Below are 17,188 nucleotides of genomic sequence, written 5' to 3' on the forward strand. Positions count from 1 at the left end.
GATTTTTAACAAGGCTGTCTCTCTAACCGTGTCTATGGCAGGACCTACTGTATAAAAGTGAATGTATCCTTACTATTGACAGTCGATTCTGTACTTGCTATAGTGCATGTATCGACTTCTTGCTGCAAGTAAAACTTTAGAACGAGAATCCAGTGACTCTGTCATTCTTGATAAAAGAATTTCCCTAACACTCCCTGTGCATCCTAATGGGAGTTTCTAACCCCCGACTTCCGACTGTCATCATAAAACTATGGAAAACTATTGAGCAACCCAGTTAAATATAGAGAGGAATCACAGGTGGTGGATGGTCGTTGTAGTTTGACACACATTTTAGATCATGAAGCAAAGAATTGTTTGAGATCCACTCCCAAAGCCACTGCACGATTCCTATCAGGAAGGGCCGCAGGGAGGAGATTGTGTCGAAGGAGGGGGGAGAGAGAGAGAGAGAGAGAGAGAGAGAGAGAGAGAGAGGGAGAGGGAGAGAGGACAGTCGTCCACTAGCAGACACCCACGCACACGTTCTCACATATGCTGCATGCACATCAGATCACCAGCCACCGCTCTGTGTGTGGATCTGTTCCTAACGGACTCACTGTGCCAAGATGCTTCCCTATAGCTGGCTGCTGGCTGTTTCTCTGGCAGCACTGACAGGTAATAAAAAGTTCCTCTTCATCTGATCTGTCTCTGCTCTCTGTGTGGAGACTTTTAATGAGTCAATCATTATTTATGTTCATGTAGACTAGTCTCTGTGAGGCGGTGTAAAAAGTAAGAACAGGACATATGTACAAAACAATTAAAGGACTGGTCTGGATTGTAATTAAAATCAGTTTGCATGTTTGTTTTTAAAATTGAATTTTTTTTTGCCAGTCTGCTCTTTCTGTATCTGCTGGCTTGCTCGTGAGGATTTCTTTGCATAAAATTTGTCAGAGAAGGAGTTAAGAGATTAGATGTGCACATAGTTGATAATAAAATCTCTGCTTGTCCGGTGTCCTTTACTTTGACTGTTGTCCTCATAAAACCTTGAGTCACATTGATCACACAGTCTCTGAAAAGATTCGATGCAAAAAAAGAGCGTCACTTTACACTGATCTGAAAATGTGCTGATGCAGCTCGGCTCGGTCACTGCTTTATGTCACTTTCCAAGGTCTTTTACCACTGTGTGTGTGTCTGTGTGCATCTAATTTTAGGAAACACTGTTGGTGCTATTGCATACAAGCGAACTGAGAGGAACTGCTCTGCGACCCCACCCGTAAGATCAACTTGTGGGATTTAAAAATGACCAACGGGCTTACAATTGATTTAGAAAACAAAAAAAAAAATCAAACTGACCTCAAAGGAGTCACATAATATTTTACTGTCGTAAAATGAGTTTTACACAGTGACAGTTAATGATTAACACTCATGCACAATGTTAATGATTACAGAGGGAGATATAGAAAGAGATGAATCATCAGTTCCTCAGGTTTTAAAACAAATCTGAAGACTTTTCACTTTGTGTGTCTGTGTGTGTGTCATCTCCCTGTGTGTGTTGCAGTACCTCCCCAGTACAGCCGTAAATACCACTCTCCAGCTGCAGGAGCTACGAGGGCGAATGATTCTCATGAATATCTCTGCCTACATTATCCCTAGCACCGACGCTCACCTGGTACATCTGTTGTCCATCATAATTAATTCATCTGGGCTTAAAGCTTGTGTTGATGTTTGTGTGTGTGTCTGACCTACTGTGTTTTCCCTTCAGAGTGAGTACATTTCAAAACGAGACGCCAGGATGGCCTTCATGACTGGGTTTACAGGCTCCGCAGGTACAGTCCTTTTCTGCCTCCTCCTCCTCCTCCTCATGACTCAACCCGCCTCATCTGAGCACCATGGTCACACAGCTCCTCTACTTTCATCCCACATCCTCCCCATACATCCTGCTCCTCGTTCATTTGTTTCCATCACTTTCACTCACTGCATTGTTGCACCTTCTCAAACGCTGCCGCTCGCCCTCACGAAGTGACTTGACCGTTAAATAACGAGCTCTGTTTTCATGACAGTGAACAAAATTAATGATCTTGCGTGTTGCTGTGTTCAGCTGTTGCCTGGATGAAATGATGAGTAGACAGACCCCATTAAGTAAGGTCACAAATGCTGGGCCTCCATCAAGAATCAGATAAAATTTCGATTCAGGGGTGTGCTCAGCTGTTGCTGTTTAAATTTATCTATCCGATGTGAGAGTGCAGCACTTGAATAATAACCTGAACCCTGAATATAAACCCACCACACACACCACCGGCTTGTTTCTCCCCACGCATACTTCATGATTAGCTGTCTCGTCATGCATCGTTCTAATTCAACTCTGACATTTATAGTCATTTGTAATTCACTGTCTCTGCTGCCCCCTCATAACACAGCTGTCGTGCTGCCTCTCCCCCTCCTCAGGCACTGCTGTGGTTACTCAGACCAAGGCCACTCTGTGGACAGACAGCCGCTACTGGGTTCAAGCTGAGAGACAGATGGACTGCAACTGGGAGCTAGAAAAAGATGGTAGGGGTGATTGTATTCTGCTTACTTGTTATGACAACACAGCAGCACACACGGATTCCAGTAAAATATTTGTGTGTCTTTTTTCTTTCCAGAAATAGCCCATCAGATGCTGAACCTGTTAATACAGGGTTCACGTGATTAAAATAGCTCACAAACAAACCAAAGCCGCAACTTGTTTTGTCTTGCAGAAACACTCTAAACACTGCGCATGCTGAGTTTCACACATTTTCACACAGCACTAAATTGAATACATTGCAGCTTTTATTGCAGAGAAACTCACAAATTATCACTTGTCTCGATACATATTGTCACGTGGGGATTTCAACAGACAGAGATCAAAGCGCTGCGACTCGAACTGTGAATGAACATGCTGCAAACCACAGAAAACAGAAATACAGCATACTAAAAGGCCCAGCACAAGAGAGACTTCAGCAGGGCTCAGAACTCAACTAAAAACAGAATTCTCCTAATTCTGCCAGTCTTAATTGGACTTTTATGATTTGATTAAATTGTTGAATCGACTGTTAAAAGGATCTTGATGTCAAGAAAACCCACAAAAGGTCCATAACAAATAATTGATCCTCTGATCAAGACAAACATGGTGTAGTTCAATCTTCTGTGCCCCTTCATAGTAGTTAAAAACAAAAGAGCTAGCAAGATCACAGCACTGAGTGAAATGTTTATTTCCACCTTATCACTGTAGGGTAGGGTCAGTCACAAATGCGCTAAAAATACTCACTAGAGTATGTAATGTGTATAAATATGCAGCTGAAAATAGTCAACAACAAAGGTTCTCCTGTTTAAAGAAACATTTGCTTGTTGTAATAAGTTAGTGAGGATCACATGGTTGTCAGAGCTGAGAGCCACATTCATGTAGGGAAAGCAGAAAGTACTGATAGATGACCACTCATCCAAGTAGCTTCTCCAGCTCAAAAAGACTGGTCAGGAATTGGGGTTTAAATAGGAAGGACAAAGGACACGCCTTTGAAGAAAACTATGTTCACATTTTAGCCAGAGAAGACAGATGGTTTGATCGAGGAGTAAGGGAAACCACCTATGTCACACTGGAAAATCCTTCTCTGAACATGGTCAGTGGACTGAGATATAATCTACCATCAATTTACAACAGAGTCTTAATACTAGTCTCCAAGAAGTTTCACACCTCAAGACTGGAGCCTCTCGCTGATAACGGGTCATTAGGGTACCATTCATTGTAGACATAAAACAGGATCACAACAGTTTCCTCTGGTCGTTACCAAACACTAGAGTAGTGAGTTACTGAACAGCAACACCTGCAAATCTTTCTATTTAAACCCAAACTCCCCAGCAGAGTGGCTAAATTGCCAGTTGCCCTTGTTTCAACTTTTTTATATATATAACTGTTTATGTAGATTATGAAAAACACAACATCTGCTGTCTTGCACTGTGGTTGTATTGCAGCCTATGATGCATCTACAATGTAATGTAGAAACCTCTTAATTTATTATAAAGAGGTTTGATTGAATATGCATCAAAATGATAAATATATATATATTTATACACACACATATATATATATATATATATATATATGTTCATTAATTTTCTCCATTTTCAGAAGTGATTAAATTGATTACAGTTCTTTCATTTGTGATGTTCACCAGTGTCCATCAGCAGTGTGGCAGAGTGGCTCATCTCTGAGGTCCAACCAGGCGGCAAGATCGGCTTTGATCCCTTCCTCTTCTCTCTCAGTGAGTTCTTTCTCTCCCTCTGCTGTCAGTCCAGGTTAACATCAATAAAGTGCTCATCCTGGTAGATGGAAAATTATTGACGGAGCCTCTAGACGCTGCGCAGACTGTTTACTTGGGATTGATTCGGTTCAGTGTGTGTAATCATCTGCAATTTCCTCCATTAGAAACACAGGAAAACTACGACATCAGTCTGGAGTCGAGCAATCGCAGCCTCAAGTCCATCCCCATTAACCTGGTCGACCAAGTGTGGAAGGACAGACCGTCTATCCCACCTGACAACCTCACCCGCCTCCCTGACAGAGTCATCCGTACGTCTCCTTACATGTGTTTGTGTACTAAATGTAGGCACTGCAGTCTGCACGTCTACCTCCCTTTATCTATGTGCTGATAAATACCTGCAAACTATACAGAGAGTGATAAGCAGGGCCACAAATACCCAGCCATAAACAGCACGTTTTTACGGGTGGCTGACAAATCAAATATGAACTCAGACTGTGGAGGAAGTTGTCTGGTCCCTCGATGGTCTTATTAGTTTTTATGGTCGGAGAATAGACAAATGGAACAAATGGAGAGCATCATAAAGCTAATGGTCTCTGTGTGTGCATACATTTGTCTTCAATTTGGAAAAATCATTACATACAGCACTTTAAGTAAGTCTTTTATAAACGCTGTCTTCTACACTGGAAGCTTGTTCCTCCACTTGGCTCAATATGCGATGAGAAGTCTGAAGATGACAGGAATATCAAAGAATACGGCACAGTTACCAGAAAAGCTCTGATGTGTGCCTGCACTTAGTGGGAAGCATCACATTTACAGAATTAATTTGCAGCCTTAAAGCTGCACTGATTAATATTTTGCTATGAACAATTGCTGAATGTTTAAAATAAAAGGTGATGCGTTTTGGAGAATTATTGATTCTGTTAGCTTTAAGCTTTGCTACACTCTCTTCAGCCTTATTTTCTTTAACCATCTGACATTCTTCACCCTATTGAGACTAGACAGCACATAAAGCTGCCTGCTGAACATAGTGGTGCTTTCAATAGATTAATCGCCACTTCATTCATGGTGCAACTTCTGGATGAATGACTAGGCTACTTTTAGCTCATCTGTTCCCTTACATAGCAAAACTCATTGTCCAACACAAGAAAGCATCAAGTAATTGGATTTAAATATTAAAGGTAAAATGTATCTGTTCACAGAAAGGACCTGGCAAATGAAGGTGGAGCTCATACGGAGTCAGATGAGGGACAATCCCTATCAACCTACTGCTCTTCTGCTTTCAGCGCTGGATGAAACAGCTTGTAAGCAACTCCATATTTATCAATGAAGCTGTTTGAGTGTATTAAAGGAATCATTTTGCAGCCTTGTAGCCACATATAGCTGATGTGAAAAACTCCCAAAACCCAAATAAAGCCATCCTTTATATTGGATCGATACTTTGATCAGTACTTTGACCACCCACATTGGACTTTATTCATTATCTGTAACCGCTTGTCCTCTGGAGACCTTCTCACAAAACTATTTACACACCTATGGCCAATTTAGAGTCACCAATAAACCTAACAAGCATGTCTTTGGACTGTGGGAGGAAGCTGGTGCACCCAGAGAAAACCCACAAGGAGAACATACAAACTCCAGAAAACGCCCCAGCGCCAGGCTGCATAAAAACAACAAAAAAAAAGGTTATAGTATGCTAACTGTGGTGTAGCTTATCTTAAAAAAACAATACAAAGCATAAAAGTCACCCAGCAACAAACTGCAGCAGCCAACCACAACAGCTACTCACATCTTGCCACTAGGAAGCCATCTGGTAACGTCATGTAGTCCACTGACAGGCCTGTGGAGCTTCTCTACTCTTTAGAAAGCAGCATACATTATGTGCACACACACAGAGAGATACACACACGGTCTTGGGAAGGGTAAATGCACATTGTTTTTTTTTTTAATATAATATTTGTTACAAAAGCTATAACACTGTACTATAGTACAAAGGTGGAAGCCATAGGGTGGGTGAAAGATTCTAAATAGCTGCTTTTCTAGTCAGAAAAATACATAGAAGGGCAAATATCAAAACTATTGAATTATATAGTCCAACTGAACTATATAATTCAATATTATCAGCTGCAGTTTGTTTAAGGGATTTAATCGAACATGTAGTAATCTGGGCATGAGTCAGGATATCAGAGTACATTTGATTATCAGCTGTACATTGAGAGTGAATTATTCAAAAGCAGCTTCCTTAAAGCCCACGCAGGAGGATTGTTAATACTCAGCCCGATCCTGACTTCTGATTGTAGAATTAGCGATTCTGCTTTAAATTACAGGAGCACAGAGAAAGTCACGTAGGTCAGACACAAACAATAGATGCAGTCAGGCCTTCGTGGCCTTTCAAGGATCTCGCCGACGTCTAAATGAATGTGTGAGCTGTTGCTGACAGAGTGTATTTTTGTTTTCCAGGGTTGTTTAATCTGCGCGGCAACGACATCCCATACAATCCCTTCTTCTACTCCTACACTCTGCTCACAATGGATGAGATCTGGTAACTCCTTCTTTCATGGATTACACATGGGATAGCTTTCAAAGTTTTTTTTACCTGGTATCTTTATCGCTTTTACTGGCATCACAAATACTTCAGACCAACCTAATGTCCATATGTTTATTCATCACGTGCCCGTAGTGGAAATCATTTTGTGTTTTCCCTTAACATCTGCCAGGCTGTTTCTCCACATGGACCGGGTGTCTGATGAGTTGAAGGTGTACCTGAACGCCTCTTGCAATGGGGCTCTCTGTGTGCAGCTGAAAAGTTACGACAGCGTCCTTGATAATGTGAAGACGTATGTGGCCCAGCCTGGGGTTAAAGTGTGGATCGGTACAGAGTACACTAACTACGCTCTTTATGAAATCATTACGCCACAGGTATGCTTCATATTTTATCTCATTATATTCACTGTACAGAATAATTTTGTCTTCTGTTAGCTTCAGATTATTTTTTATTTGGAACTGTCGCTGTACTTTATCATTAAGGCAAATGTAGTGAGTCACTGCTTGGAGCTGCTAGGATACATATTTTAGTTGTGGACAAAAACCAAATCTGGAAAAGCTGCACTATTCAATACTTTTTATGCGTTAATATGAGTCAGTGTAAACTTGAGTGAAAATACTTGTCATGACTCGTCTTTGGAGTGACGAGCTGATACTAAGCATCAAATGAAATTTACGTTTAGTGTGTTTGGATTTCATCCAGTAAACCTGTGGAGACAAAGAAAGTAGTGGGGAATATTCCTTCATTCATTTAATCCTTATCCTCCTCATCTTGGTCTAATAACTCATGTTAGCTCTTGCCCACTTTGTACAGATCTAATCATGTTTGAAGGATTTAAATTCCCTCCAGAAACAAAATACAGGAATTTACTAGAAGTCACATTACAAAAGAAAAAACACGCTCTAAATTTGATCCACTGTGACTTTAAATCTGTAGTGCTGAACGTAGATATGTGAATGAATGTTACAGTCAAGGCCTTGCCAAATGAGTACACAAAAATCCAGATTGTGCAAAAACAAAAGACCTGGGATTTATTTGAATTTTAGTGAAGATGTTTTATCATCCTCCAAGTAGCTTCTTCAGCCCTAAATGACTGGTGGGGAGTTTAGGATGTTCTTTGAACATCTGTGTGGGTGGTGTCCACCTGAAACTCACATGACTAGAATCTGTTAATGACCCCATATTTTCCTGCAATTATTTGTGGATGATTCAGCACAGTACGAAACTTTAGTGAGTTAGAGAAGCCTCATGCAGGGGACTTTGTTATCCAGGAGTAGGAAAGAGATAGAGACAGGCAGAAGCGCTGGGTTGACTATAGGATTTTTCCTCTCTATAATCCCCTATTTACATGAGGGAGAAGAGGAGAGGAGAGAAGAAATGAGATATATAGATTGCTTTATATGGCACTGATACTTTATATCTGAGTTTCAAGCTTCATGCTCGAAAAAATTAAATAATGCAGGTTTAAAAATACAGCGTGGCCATTTATTTGCATAACTTCAAGCTCCAAACATTGTCACTCAGCATCCCGTAAATGACTAGTGGTTTCAATTCATGATAGCAGTAATCCATGTAGCAGTTGTTGTGGCTCAGCTGGTAGAGCATGTTACCCTGATGGCAGCTTCCTCCTTTGGTGTGTGGTTGAATGAGAAGCTGTGCAAAGCACTTTGAGTATCGCTAAGGTAGAAAACCATTAACAGTTAATCCATATAGTGTTTGAAAGAGGGGGTTCAAAGATTTTATGCATTAATTATTGTTTTCTGTATCACGCAGGACAAACTAATGACAAGCTCCTACTCTCCTGTGTTGACGACTAAAGCTGTAAAAGACGAAACTGAGCAGCGAATACTGAGGGACGCTCACGTATGTCCTCCATACACGGACACACAGAGTTGATTATGAACACCTGAAGAAAACGCTTGTGGTTGTTAATTATGAAGTTTTGCTCAACTGGGCAACTGAGACCATTATCCTTCCAGGAATTAATGACTTTCGTTGATAGTTTGAACACTACAGTGAACACAAAGCAACATAGATTTGTCACCCTGTCCAAAGATGTTTAAGCAGCCGTACAACATGTCATCTTCTTTGTTTTGTGGTGTTGTGACTGATGCCTGAGACTCTGTGTGTCACTGCTGCTCTGTGCAGGTGAGGGATGCTGTTGCCGTCATCCAGCTGCTGATGTGGCTGGAAAAGGCCGTGCCACAGGGGACTGAGACGGAGCTGACCGCTACAGAATACGTCAATAAGTGTCGCAGGTCAGTCATCATGTATATTCACGAGGCAAAGGAGGGCCAGTTTTACATAGCAAGAATAAGACTTGAAACTTTAAAATACTCAAGGTCAACTTGAGACATTTGCATTTTAGTCAGGTTTCACAGCTAACATAAACATCATTGCAGCAAACAGAAGGACAGCAGAGGACCCAGCTTTGAAACTATCTCTGCAAGTGGACCAAATGCTGCTCTTGCCCATTACAGGTGAGATTCAATTATTGAAAATGTCTTTTATTTGTCTTTAGCTTTTCTAACACTCGCAAACAACAGTATTCTATGTGGTTACAAGCTAACAATTTATTTAAAATAAACCACTTAACAACTGAAACATGTTCGGTAATTCAGTTTTTGCATTCTGACAGTTTCACTGACTGACATGAATCAGACATGTTAACAGGACGACACTGACTTCTAACATGGTGCCAAGATACAAACATACGGACTGAAGACCCAACCATGACTAAACTAAACACAATTCTAAAAAGCAGAACACAGCTCAGCTTGAGTGAAATAAGAATGAAGGTTTCATTTTAGATTTTGATAACCTTGTTACATAAGGACTGACTTGGTTTTACCCAAATGTATTTAAAACATGTTGATTGTTCTGAATCTCATCAATATGCTGTATTTCCCAGATGCCACTAATTCATCAGCCATACAAGAAAAGACATGAAATGACATTTCACAGCTGCTGGCAAATTATTTATCTACGTAACGGATAAAGAGGCCCTAAAATAGAACCTTGTGGCACCTATTTTTTGTTGCGTACACCCTGTTCACATCTGAAATATTAAATGCAGGTGTTGACAGGCTATGCTGTATGTGTTTCAGTCTGAAGCCAGGCTAAAACACATATAGTAGATTGTGTCTGTCTAGACACTTCTTGGCCCTGCTCAAACACAGGACATTCAAAACTCTTGTTTTTTTAAATGTAAGACTAAAAGTCTGTTCAGTAATATTAATATTATCTTATTGCTCTTTGCCACTCGTGCAAAAGCTAATAAAAACAGTCTACAAATTTAAGGCATGTTGGTCAGCTGCAATGTAATAAAATAGTTTTAAACATTTATAAACACTGGCATGGTGCAGTAGAGCAATCATTTCCTGTTTTTCTCTGCTCTTCTGTGGTGCAGCCCCACACCAGAAACCAGCAGGAGGTTGACAGTTGATGAGATGTACCTGGTTGACTCTGGCGGCCAGTATCTGTGAGTAAAAACACTCTTCCCCCATGCACTTCCAGTTTCACTTCATGCCGCATGCTATTGAAATGAGTCAGCCATATCTATTCATTACTATTAGAGACGGGACCACTGACATCACTCGGACGGTTCACTGGGGAACACCAACAGCCATGCAAAGGGTAACTCTGACACTTATTTTTACATCATTTTGTCTGTCAGAGCAAGATACATGGCCAATCAGTCACAGATGAGTTTCTCTGTGTCTCTTTCATCCATAAAAAAGTAATTATCCTTATTGACATTATTATATCAGTGTGGATCATTTGTCAACAGTCTTTGTAGTAAAGCCTTTTAAGTATACATTTAATGCCACCATGTGTGAAATATTTCCAACCATTTCTCTGTTGTTTACCATCTGTCTCGTCTCACAGGAGGCCTTCACTCGAGTGCTAATGGGAAACATTGAGATATCTCGAACCATTTTTCCCTCAGGAACAAGAGGTGGGAATGAAAACATTCATGCACATTTAAAATGAGATTATAACAAGTCTTCCCTGCAATTGTTCCTGTTTCACCACTAGAGAGTTCTCTTCCTCCACAGTAATTGAGAGTTGGCGCAGCAGGATGTTTGATTCGACCTCTTTGTGTGGTTTTTGTCAACAGGTGTGAACATGGAGATGCTGGGTCGCCGGGCGTTGTGGGAGGTGGGCCTGAACTACGGGCACGGCACAGGTCACGGTGTTGGAAACTACTTTGGAGTCCATGAGTGTGAGACCCTCTTTTATTTTCCATATTTTCTTATACGGATATAATATGCACAGAATACATGCTAAAACAGAAATCTAATGCAGATTTTAGTAATCTGTAAAAGCACCTTGACTTGGATGCACTGGAGACTGTTTAAATTCTTACATTAAATGGGATTTGATTACACAATAGCGCTAATGACTGAGCATGAGAAAACTAATAAGCTGGTGAGCAATTCTCTTGTGGGTGCACACACATTTTGAAATGCAGTCGCCTGTGGTGTGACTGCATCAGTAAAAACCTCACAACAATTTCAGAAAATGAGCCACAGGGTGAATGTCACTGTGAACATTACTGCATTATTAGTTTGTTACTCTCCGAGTGTCTCTGTGTGTATGCATTTTCATTAAAATGGCAATCCACTGCACGCTGTTTCAGAAAAGAAACAACTAAAATAAAAGCTATAAAAATATAAGCCTGTAGAGATGGGCTTTTACAGATAATATGTTAAATTTGTTCCACAGAGATGGAGCAGTTAAAGCATTAGTCTCCGTTGTCTTGTTCCTTATATAGGAAGCATATCTGCAAATCTAAAAACCTATAAAAACACAGATTACAGTTTCTTAAATAAAACAAAAAAATCCCTTAGACTTTATTTCAAAGTCTGGATAGATTTAGTATCATTATTCATAAAAATGTTTCCATGTGGGATTTTTTAGTAACAACCCACAAGAAAACGGTCAGTGCAGGTTTTCTTTTCTATTCTTTTCTTTCCTTTTTTTTTTTAATCAGTTAATTGGTTGGTATATGTAGCACTGGAAAACAGTAAAGAAAAAGTTAATCATCAGAGCTAGTTGATCTCAACCAGTATCTTGTCCAACAGTCCAAGAATACACTCACTTGCCATTTTATAAGGTACACTAGTAAAAACTAATGCATTCTAATATAACAGTCCTGAACTAAATCCTCCTTCATGACTGTTATAATGTTCAGTTTATGTTTAAACACCAAAAGAAATAAAGTGATAACTCAACTGTATGATCATTTTGGTGGATGTAGTTTGTGTTGCTATTAAACTGATTGAATTAAACACGAAAATGCTTGTTATTTAGTCTAGCTCATTGACTACAATGGGGTTGTCAAAATAACAGAAATATGTGTCAGTACAACATAATACAAGTTAATAGTACTGCAAAATGTAGTAGTAGTAGTACTACACAGCCTACAAAATGAAAACACAGTTGAATCAACAGCTCTCTCAGTCATTTGCCACAAATGCTGAATACCATAACCCTAAGATTTAGTGCAGGACATTTATATTACAATACATTCCACAGAATACTAGTGTGCCTAATGAACTGGCTTGTGAGTGTATATCACAGTTAATGTAAATTTCATATACTTGATACGCTGGAATGTCAAATCAGTCATCAGTCTTATATCCAATAATAGCCACAAAGCCCAAATTCATTTTAACTCTCTTGTAAATGCCCTTGACTCCACTTGTACTGTGCCTTCACCTAAGCTTTGTGAGGAAATGCTTACATTTTTAAAAAACAAGATTTCTGCTATCAGGTCTTTCTCCTCACCCCCTGCTTCAGATCCTGCTGATTCTCTTGTATGACGAGTTTTTTCTGATCCTTTTGAGCAGGTGTCGCTCTCCTTTTTAACTTAAATAGTTCAGCATTCACAGCCATCTTACTGTCTCTTAGATAACATCCCACCTCATCTCCTCAAGGATGTTTTTTAGTACCCGTGGGCCATTTATTGTCGACCTTATTAATTCTTCTCTGATGTCTGGCTGTGTTCCAGCTGCTTTCAAACATATTTCTGAGAAGTTACAGTCTGGTTTTAAATTGTGCCAGAGTGCAGAAACTGCCCTTTTAAAAGTTTTTAATGACCTCACTGCTGCTTTTGACACAGCAGATCACAGCATCCTTATGCCACATCTCGACTTGTGTATAGACATTAAAGGCACAGCCCTGAAATGGTTCAGGTATCAAACAGGAGTTTCTATGTCCAGGTAGGCCAGTATTCTTCAACTGCATCCCCTCTTAGCTGTGGCGTTCCTCAGGGCTCTGTCTTGGGCACCATTCTTTTTTCCATTTTTAAAAAGTACAACATCTTGTTCCTTGTTCTGCAGATGATTTACAAATCTATCTGCCCATATAGACCAATAGCAATGCCTCTATATAGGCTTAGCTGAACTGTCAAAAGGATGTGAAATCGTGGATGGAGGCAAATTTCCTTAATCTAAATAGGAACAAAACAAAAATTATATTATTTGGACAACCTGATCTCTTAGATGGTTTTGACAGTGGCAATGGCCCTTTAGCCTCTTTCTGTCTGCTATATGACTCTGCCTTCAAATTCTACGAACAGATCTGTTCAGTGGTCAAGACATGCTTTTTTAAATTAAGACTTCTGAGTAAAGTGAAGTGCTGCCTCTCCCCACATGATTTTGAAAGCATTATTTACTCCTTTTTTACTTATCACTTAGATTACTGTAACTCTCTGTACACTGGGCCGGATCAGTCCTCAATACGTCGTCTGCAGGCTGTGCAGAATGTAGCTTTTAACTGGAAAAATTAAGATGTGACCACATCACACCGATACTGGCCTCCCTACACTGACTTCCAGTCAATTTTAGGATTCGTTTTAAAATTGTATTACTTGTTTTTAAGAGTCTGAATGGCCAGGCACCATCTTACTTGTCAGAATTACTTTGTCACCACACTCTAGCCAGAACACTGCAATCAACCATGAATGAATTCATGCACTGGGCCTATAGGGCTTATTATCCCTGCTAGTTCTCCCTGATATCTTTCATACATTGGGCAGTGTGATCATGAAATCGCATTAAACTTTCTAATCTCTTCAGTAAAATTTTACTTTTATAAGTTTATTTTGTTAGAAAAATGTAAAACAGTGTTCCTATGACACAAAAGTTATGAAGCATGGCTTGCACTGTGTTTCAGTTTATATGTTTGTATTTTTTCAGGGCCAGTTGGATTTCAGAGCAACAACATTCCCTTCAGAGCCGGCATGTTCTCGTCTATCGGTGAGACTTTTTCTTTTTCAGAATAAATCCACATGCACTACAGATAACACAACATGGTGATCACAGACAGGGCTGCAGATTTAAATAAATACAACATACCTGTACACTGGTTACAGCCTTGTGTAATGTGTTTGGTTTTTTTTCATAGTAAGAGGTGCCAGCAAGATGAAAACAGTGGCTAATACCCTAGGGGGTTAGGGGAAACTAAGTTTGCATTTCATGCCTCAAATGTTAAAATGTACAAAACTGATGATGTTTTTCTTGTAGAACCTGGATATTATAAGGAGAATGACTTTGGGATCAGGATCGAAGATATTGCTGTGACCGTACCAGCTCATACAAAGGTAGAAACCAAACAAAACGGTTTATTGATAATCTCACATTAAAGACGTCCTGCTTTTACAGTCAAGTTGATTTCTTTTTGTAAATGTGCCTTTCTATCCCTCAGTATGGACACAACTACCTGACCTTTGACACAGTGTCACTGGTTCCTTATGACAGGAAGTTGATTGACACCTCGCTCCTCAGCTCAGAACAGGTATGTTTAGTATCTGTCTGCATAATCAATGTCTTAGTTACAAGAAATCTATTTTGTCCTTACCTGGCACATTTCAGTAAACAAATGCTCAGTAACAAGCTGTTAAGCTATGTTGAGTTTCCTGTTTTAATTTGTTAATACCTTTGGGTATATGAAAGTGTGATGTCGACCAGGTTTTTCGTTTTCCTGCTGTACAAGCACTGGTTTCCTCCTAAAATCCCCCTTTACACACTGAGTCATAGCCTCTCTGCAGCTCAGAGATCAAAACAGTCAGAGAATAAAACCATGTGTGAATTCAACTTCTGTGTTTTGGTTCTTTACATCTGATAAGACAAAGTGGGAGATATTTTTAAACATCGTTGTCTTAAAAGGATGGTGTTAAATTTTTAACTTTTCAGTTAGATTGTCCATTTTAATTCCATACTTTTTATAATAATTTAGAACATTTTTGCACTTTCAGATCTCTTTCTAATCTGAGTGTCAAACCTTGTCAACTCTGGCAATCCTCTGACTTAACATAGTAAATCACTAAAGATGTGATAAGTGGCCGAATGTACACAGGAAATTAGAAATGTCAAAGTACTGATTCCTGTTGAACACCATAGATCAGAAAGGAGTAGTATCAACCCCTCTCTGTTTATATTTGTGCATTTATTTTTTTGATTTGGAAGGTAATCATTTAGCTGGAATACTAAACAACATGATCCAGTTTTCACAGCACTCAGTAAGTGTGGTTTTGTCTTTCTCCAGCTCCAGTGGCTGAATAAATACTATGAGACTATCCGGCGGCTGGTGGGTCCTGAGCTGGACAATCAGAAACTACAAGAAGAGAAGGACTGGATGCTCAGAAACACAGAGCCCTTTGCTGAGTTTGGATCCTCTGCATCCATATGTTCATCCTCACTGACACTCATTGCTCTGGCCGTCGCTCTGCTCCACAGTATCTCCTGAGCGTCTCAGTCACTCTTGCACTCCATTCACAGCAGACTTGCACACTAATGTTACCCCCTATGCAGTCTCTACTGAGCAGCTATAGCCTAATGGGTTAAGAGATGCACTGCAAATTAGCTTTTTTTTAATTAACAGATTTATATCATTATTTAATTATGTGGATAAATGTCTGATGTTGTGGTGTTCAAATTGTAAAATAATCTTTTGTTGATGTTTTATCTGTTGAGTTTTTAAACTGGACATTTGTTTGATCAGCTAATATAATTTCTATTTTATTAAAGTAACACTTTAAAACGGATGTGTGGAATGCAATCATATTTGATAGATAGATAGATAGATAGATAGATAGATAGATAGATAGATAGATAGCTTGAAGTTGCATAACTATAACAACAAAATGATCAAAGGTTTAAAACATAAATATAAATGTCAGCAATTTTTACCAACAGAACATCTGAGTTTTTACTTTGAATCTATCAATTAATCAACCAATCAATCAGACAGAAGTAATCATCTTGCGCGGTCAAGATTAAAAGGTGACTTTAGCGTGTGAAATATCACAGAGGCCATTTCCAACTGCGTTTAACGCAGCTAGCTAGGAGCTAAGAGCTAGCTAAGCACTATCCAAAAAAGGTTCAAAAAAGGCAACTGGACTTGTAGAGTTTTTTGCTAAGCGCTAACGTTAGTCTCTCCTGGTTACCATGGCTAGTTACTAGCCAACAGCCGCTTGAGCTTAGTTGTTGGGCTGCTTTTGAGGTAGTGTGAAAGGCTACCCATTAACTAAGCCTAAATATTTTCCACCAACTAAACTTCAGGCTATAATCCAGTAAGTTGGCTCAGTAAAGTTTAATATTATAGCTAAAACTTCCCATTCCTGTTATCATTCCTGTCGTAGCAGTTTGGTCAAAAACCCTTGCATCTGTTCAGTAAATAAAATGTTAACAGTAATTATAAGACTATCTTTAAGTTAAAACTTTAACAGTTTTTAAAAACATTTTCGGAAACTGTTGTTTAGTTTCTCAAACACACAAACTGAAATCTCCTACAAAATGAAACACAACACTCAAAACCATCTTCCCAAACATTCTTACAGAGCATCAAATAACCGGCAATCAATTTTCAAATTGTTTAATGTTACATATTTAGATGCATGCAAGTGTTTGGAAATAGGAATTACTTTTTCTGAAGTGTGGTGTTTTGTCCTTAAATGCCAATTACACTACATGTGCAGTATATGCAACGCAATTCTTACCTATTATACACAGTATATAGCAAAGTTCATCACTTTCACCAATGTACATAAGATGCACTGTCCTTAACTGTATGCTGCTGTAACACTGCAAATTTCTCAGCAGTTACTGTGTTAGCATCTGTTCTTCCAAGAACAATATTTGTCTGAGTTAGTTAAATTGAGTTGAGTTAAATATTTTTAAAAAGCATGTTAAAAACATATAGGAATGAATAAAAGTGTAGAGTCAGAATAGTGTCATCATGCTTGTTAGCAGTTAAATGATAAAATGCATGTTTGCAGTGTATGTAATTAGGTGACCTTTTGGTTTTAGCATTTACTGGGCTAAACTCACCTATGCGTCTTTCGTTTTTTTCAAAGTTTTTTGAGGTGTGGAAAATGCCTCTT

The 17,188-nt window shown here is 39.2% G+C and overlaps 1 protein-coding gene across 2 annotated transcripts; it reads left to right on the forward strand.

Moving 5' to 3' along the window:
- Nucleotides 1–470: 470 nt before the first annotated feature.
- xpnpep2 (X-prolyl aminopeptidase (aminopeptidase P) 2, membrane-bound) lies at nt 471–15,850 on the forward strand. 2 transcript variants are annotated; one of them, XM_084550466.1, is made up of 21 exons: nt 471–651; nt 1,188–1,249; nt 1,535–1,645; nt 1,739–1,802; nt 2,422–2,526; nt 4,170–4,256; nt 4,421–4,564; nt 5,456–5,557; nt 6,714–6,795; nt 6,971–7,172; nt 8,572–8,661; nt 8,947–9,056; nt 9,201–9,278; nt 10,208–10,279; nt 10,374–10,434; nt 10,687–10,756; nt 10,919–11,023; nt 14,004–14,063; nt 14,331–14,407; nt 14,512–14,601; nt 15,352–15,850. In XM_084550466.1, the coding sequence occupies exons 1-21, from the start codon at nt 603–605 to the stop codon at nt 15,550–15,552; spliced, it is 2,022 nt and encodes a 673-aa protein (XP_084406592.1). In that variant the 5' UTR covers nt 471–602; the 3' UTR covers nt 15,553–15,850. The 2 variants fall into 2 exon arrangements, with proteins under 2 accessions (XP_084406592.1, XP_084406591.1); XM_084550465.1 differs by having other exon boundaries at nt 601–1,249.
- Nucleotides 15,851–17,188: the final 1,338 nt, after the last annotated feature.

This window comes from Chelon labrosus (assembly GCF_963514085.1).
Source record: "Chelon labrosus genome assembly, chromosome: 8".
Taxonomy (NCBI): Eukaryota; Metazoa; Chordata; class Actinopteri; order Mugiliformes; family Mugilidae; genus Chelon; species Chelon labrosus.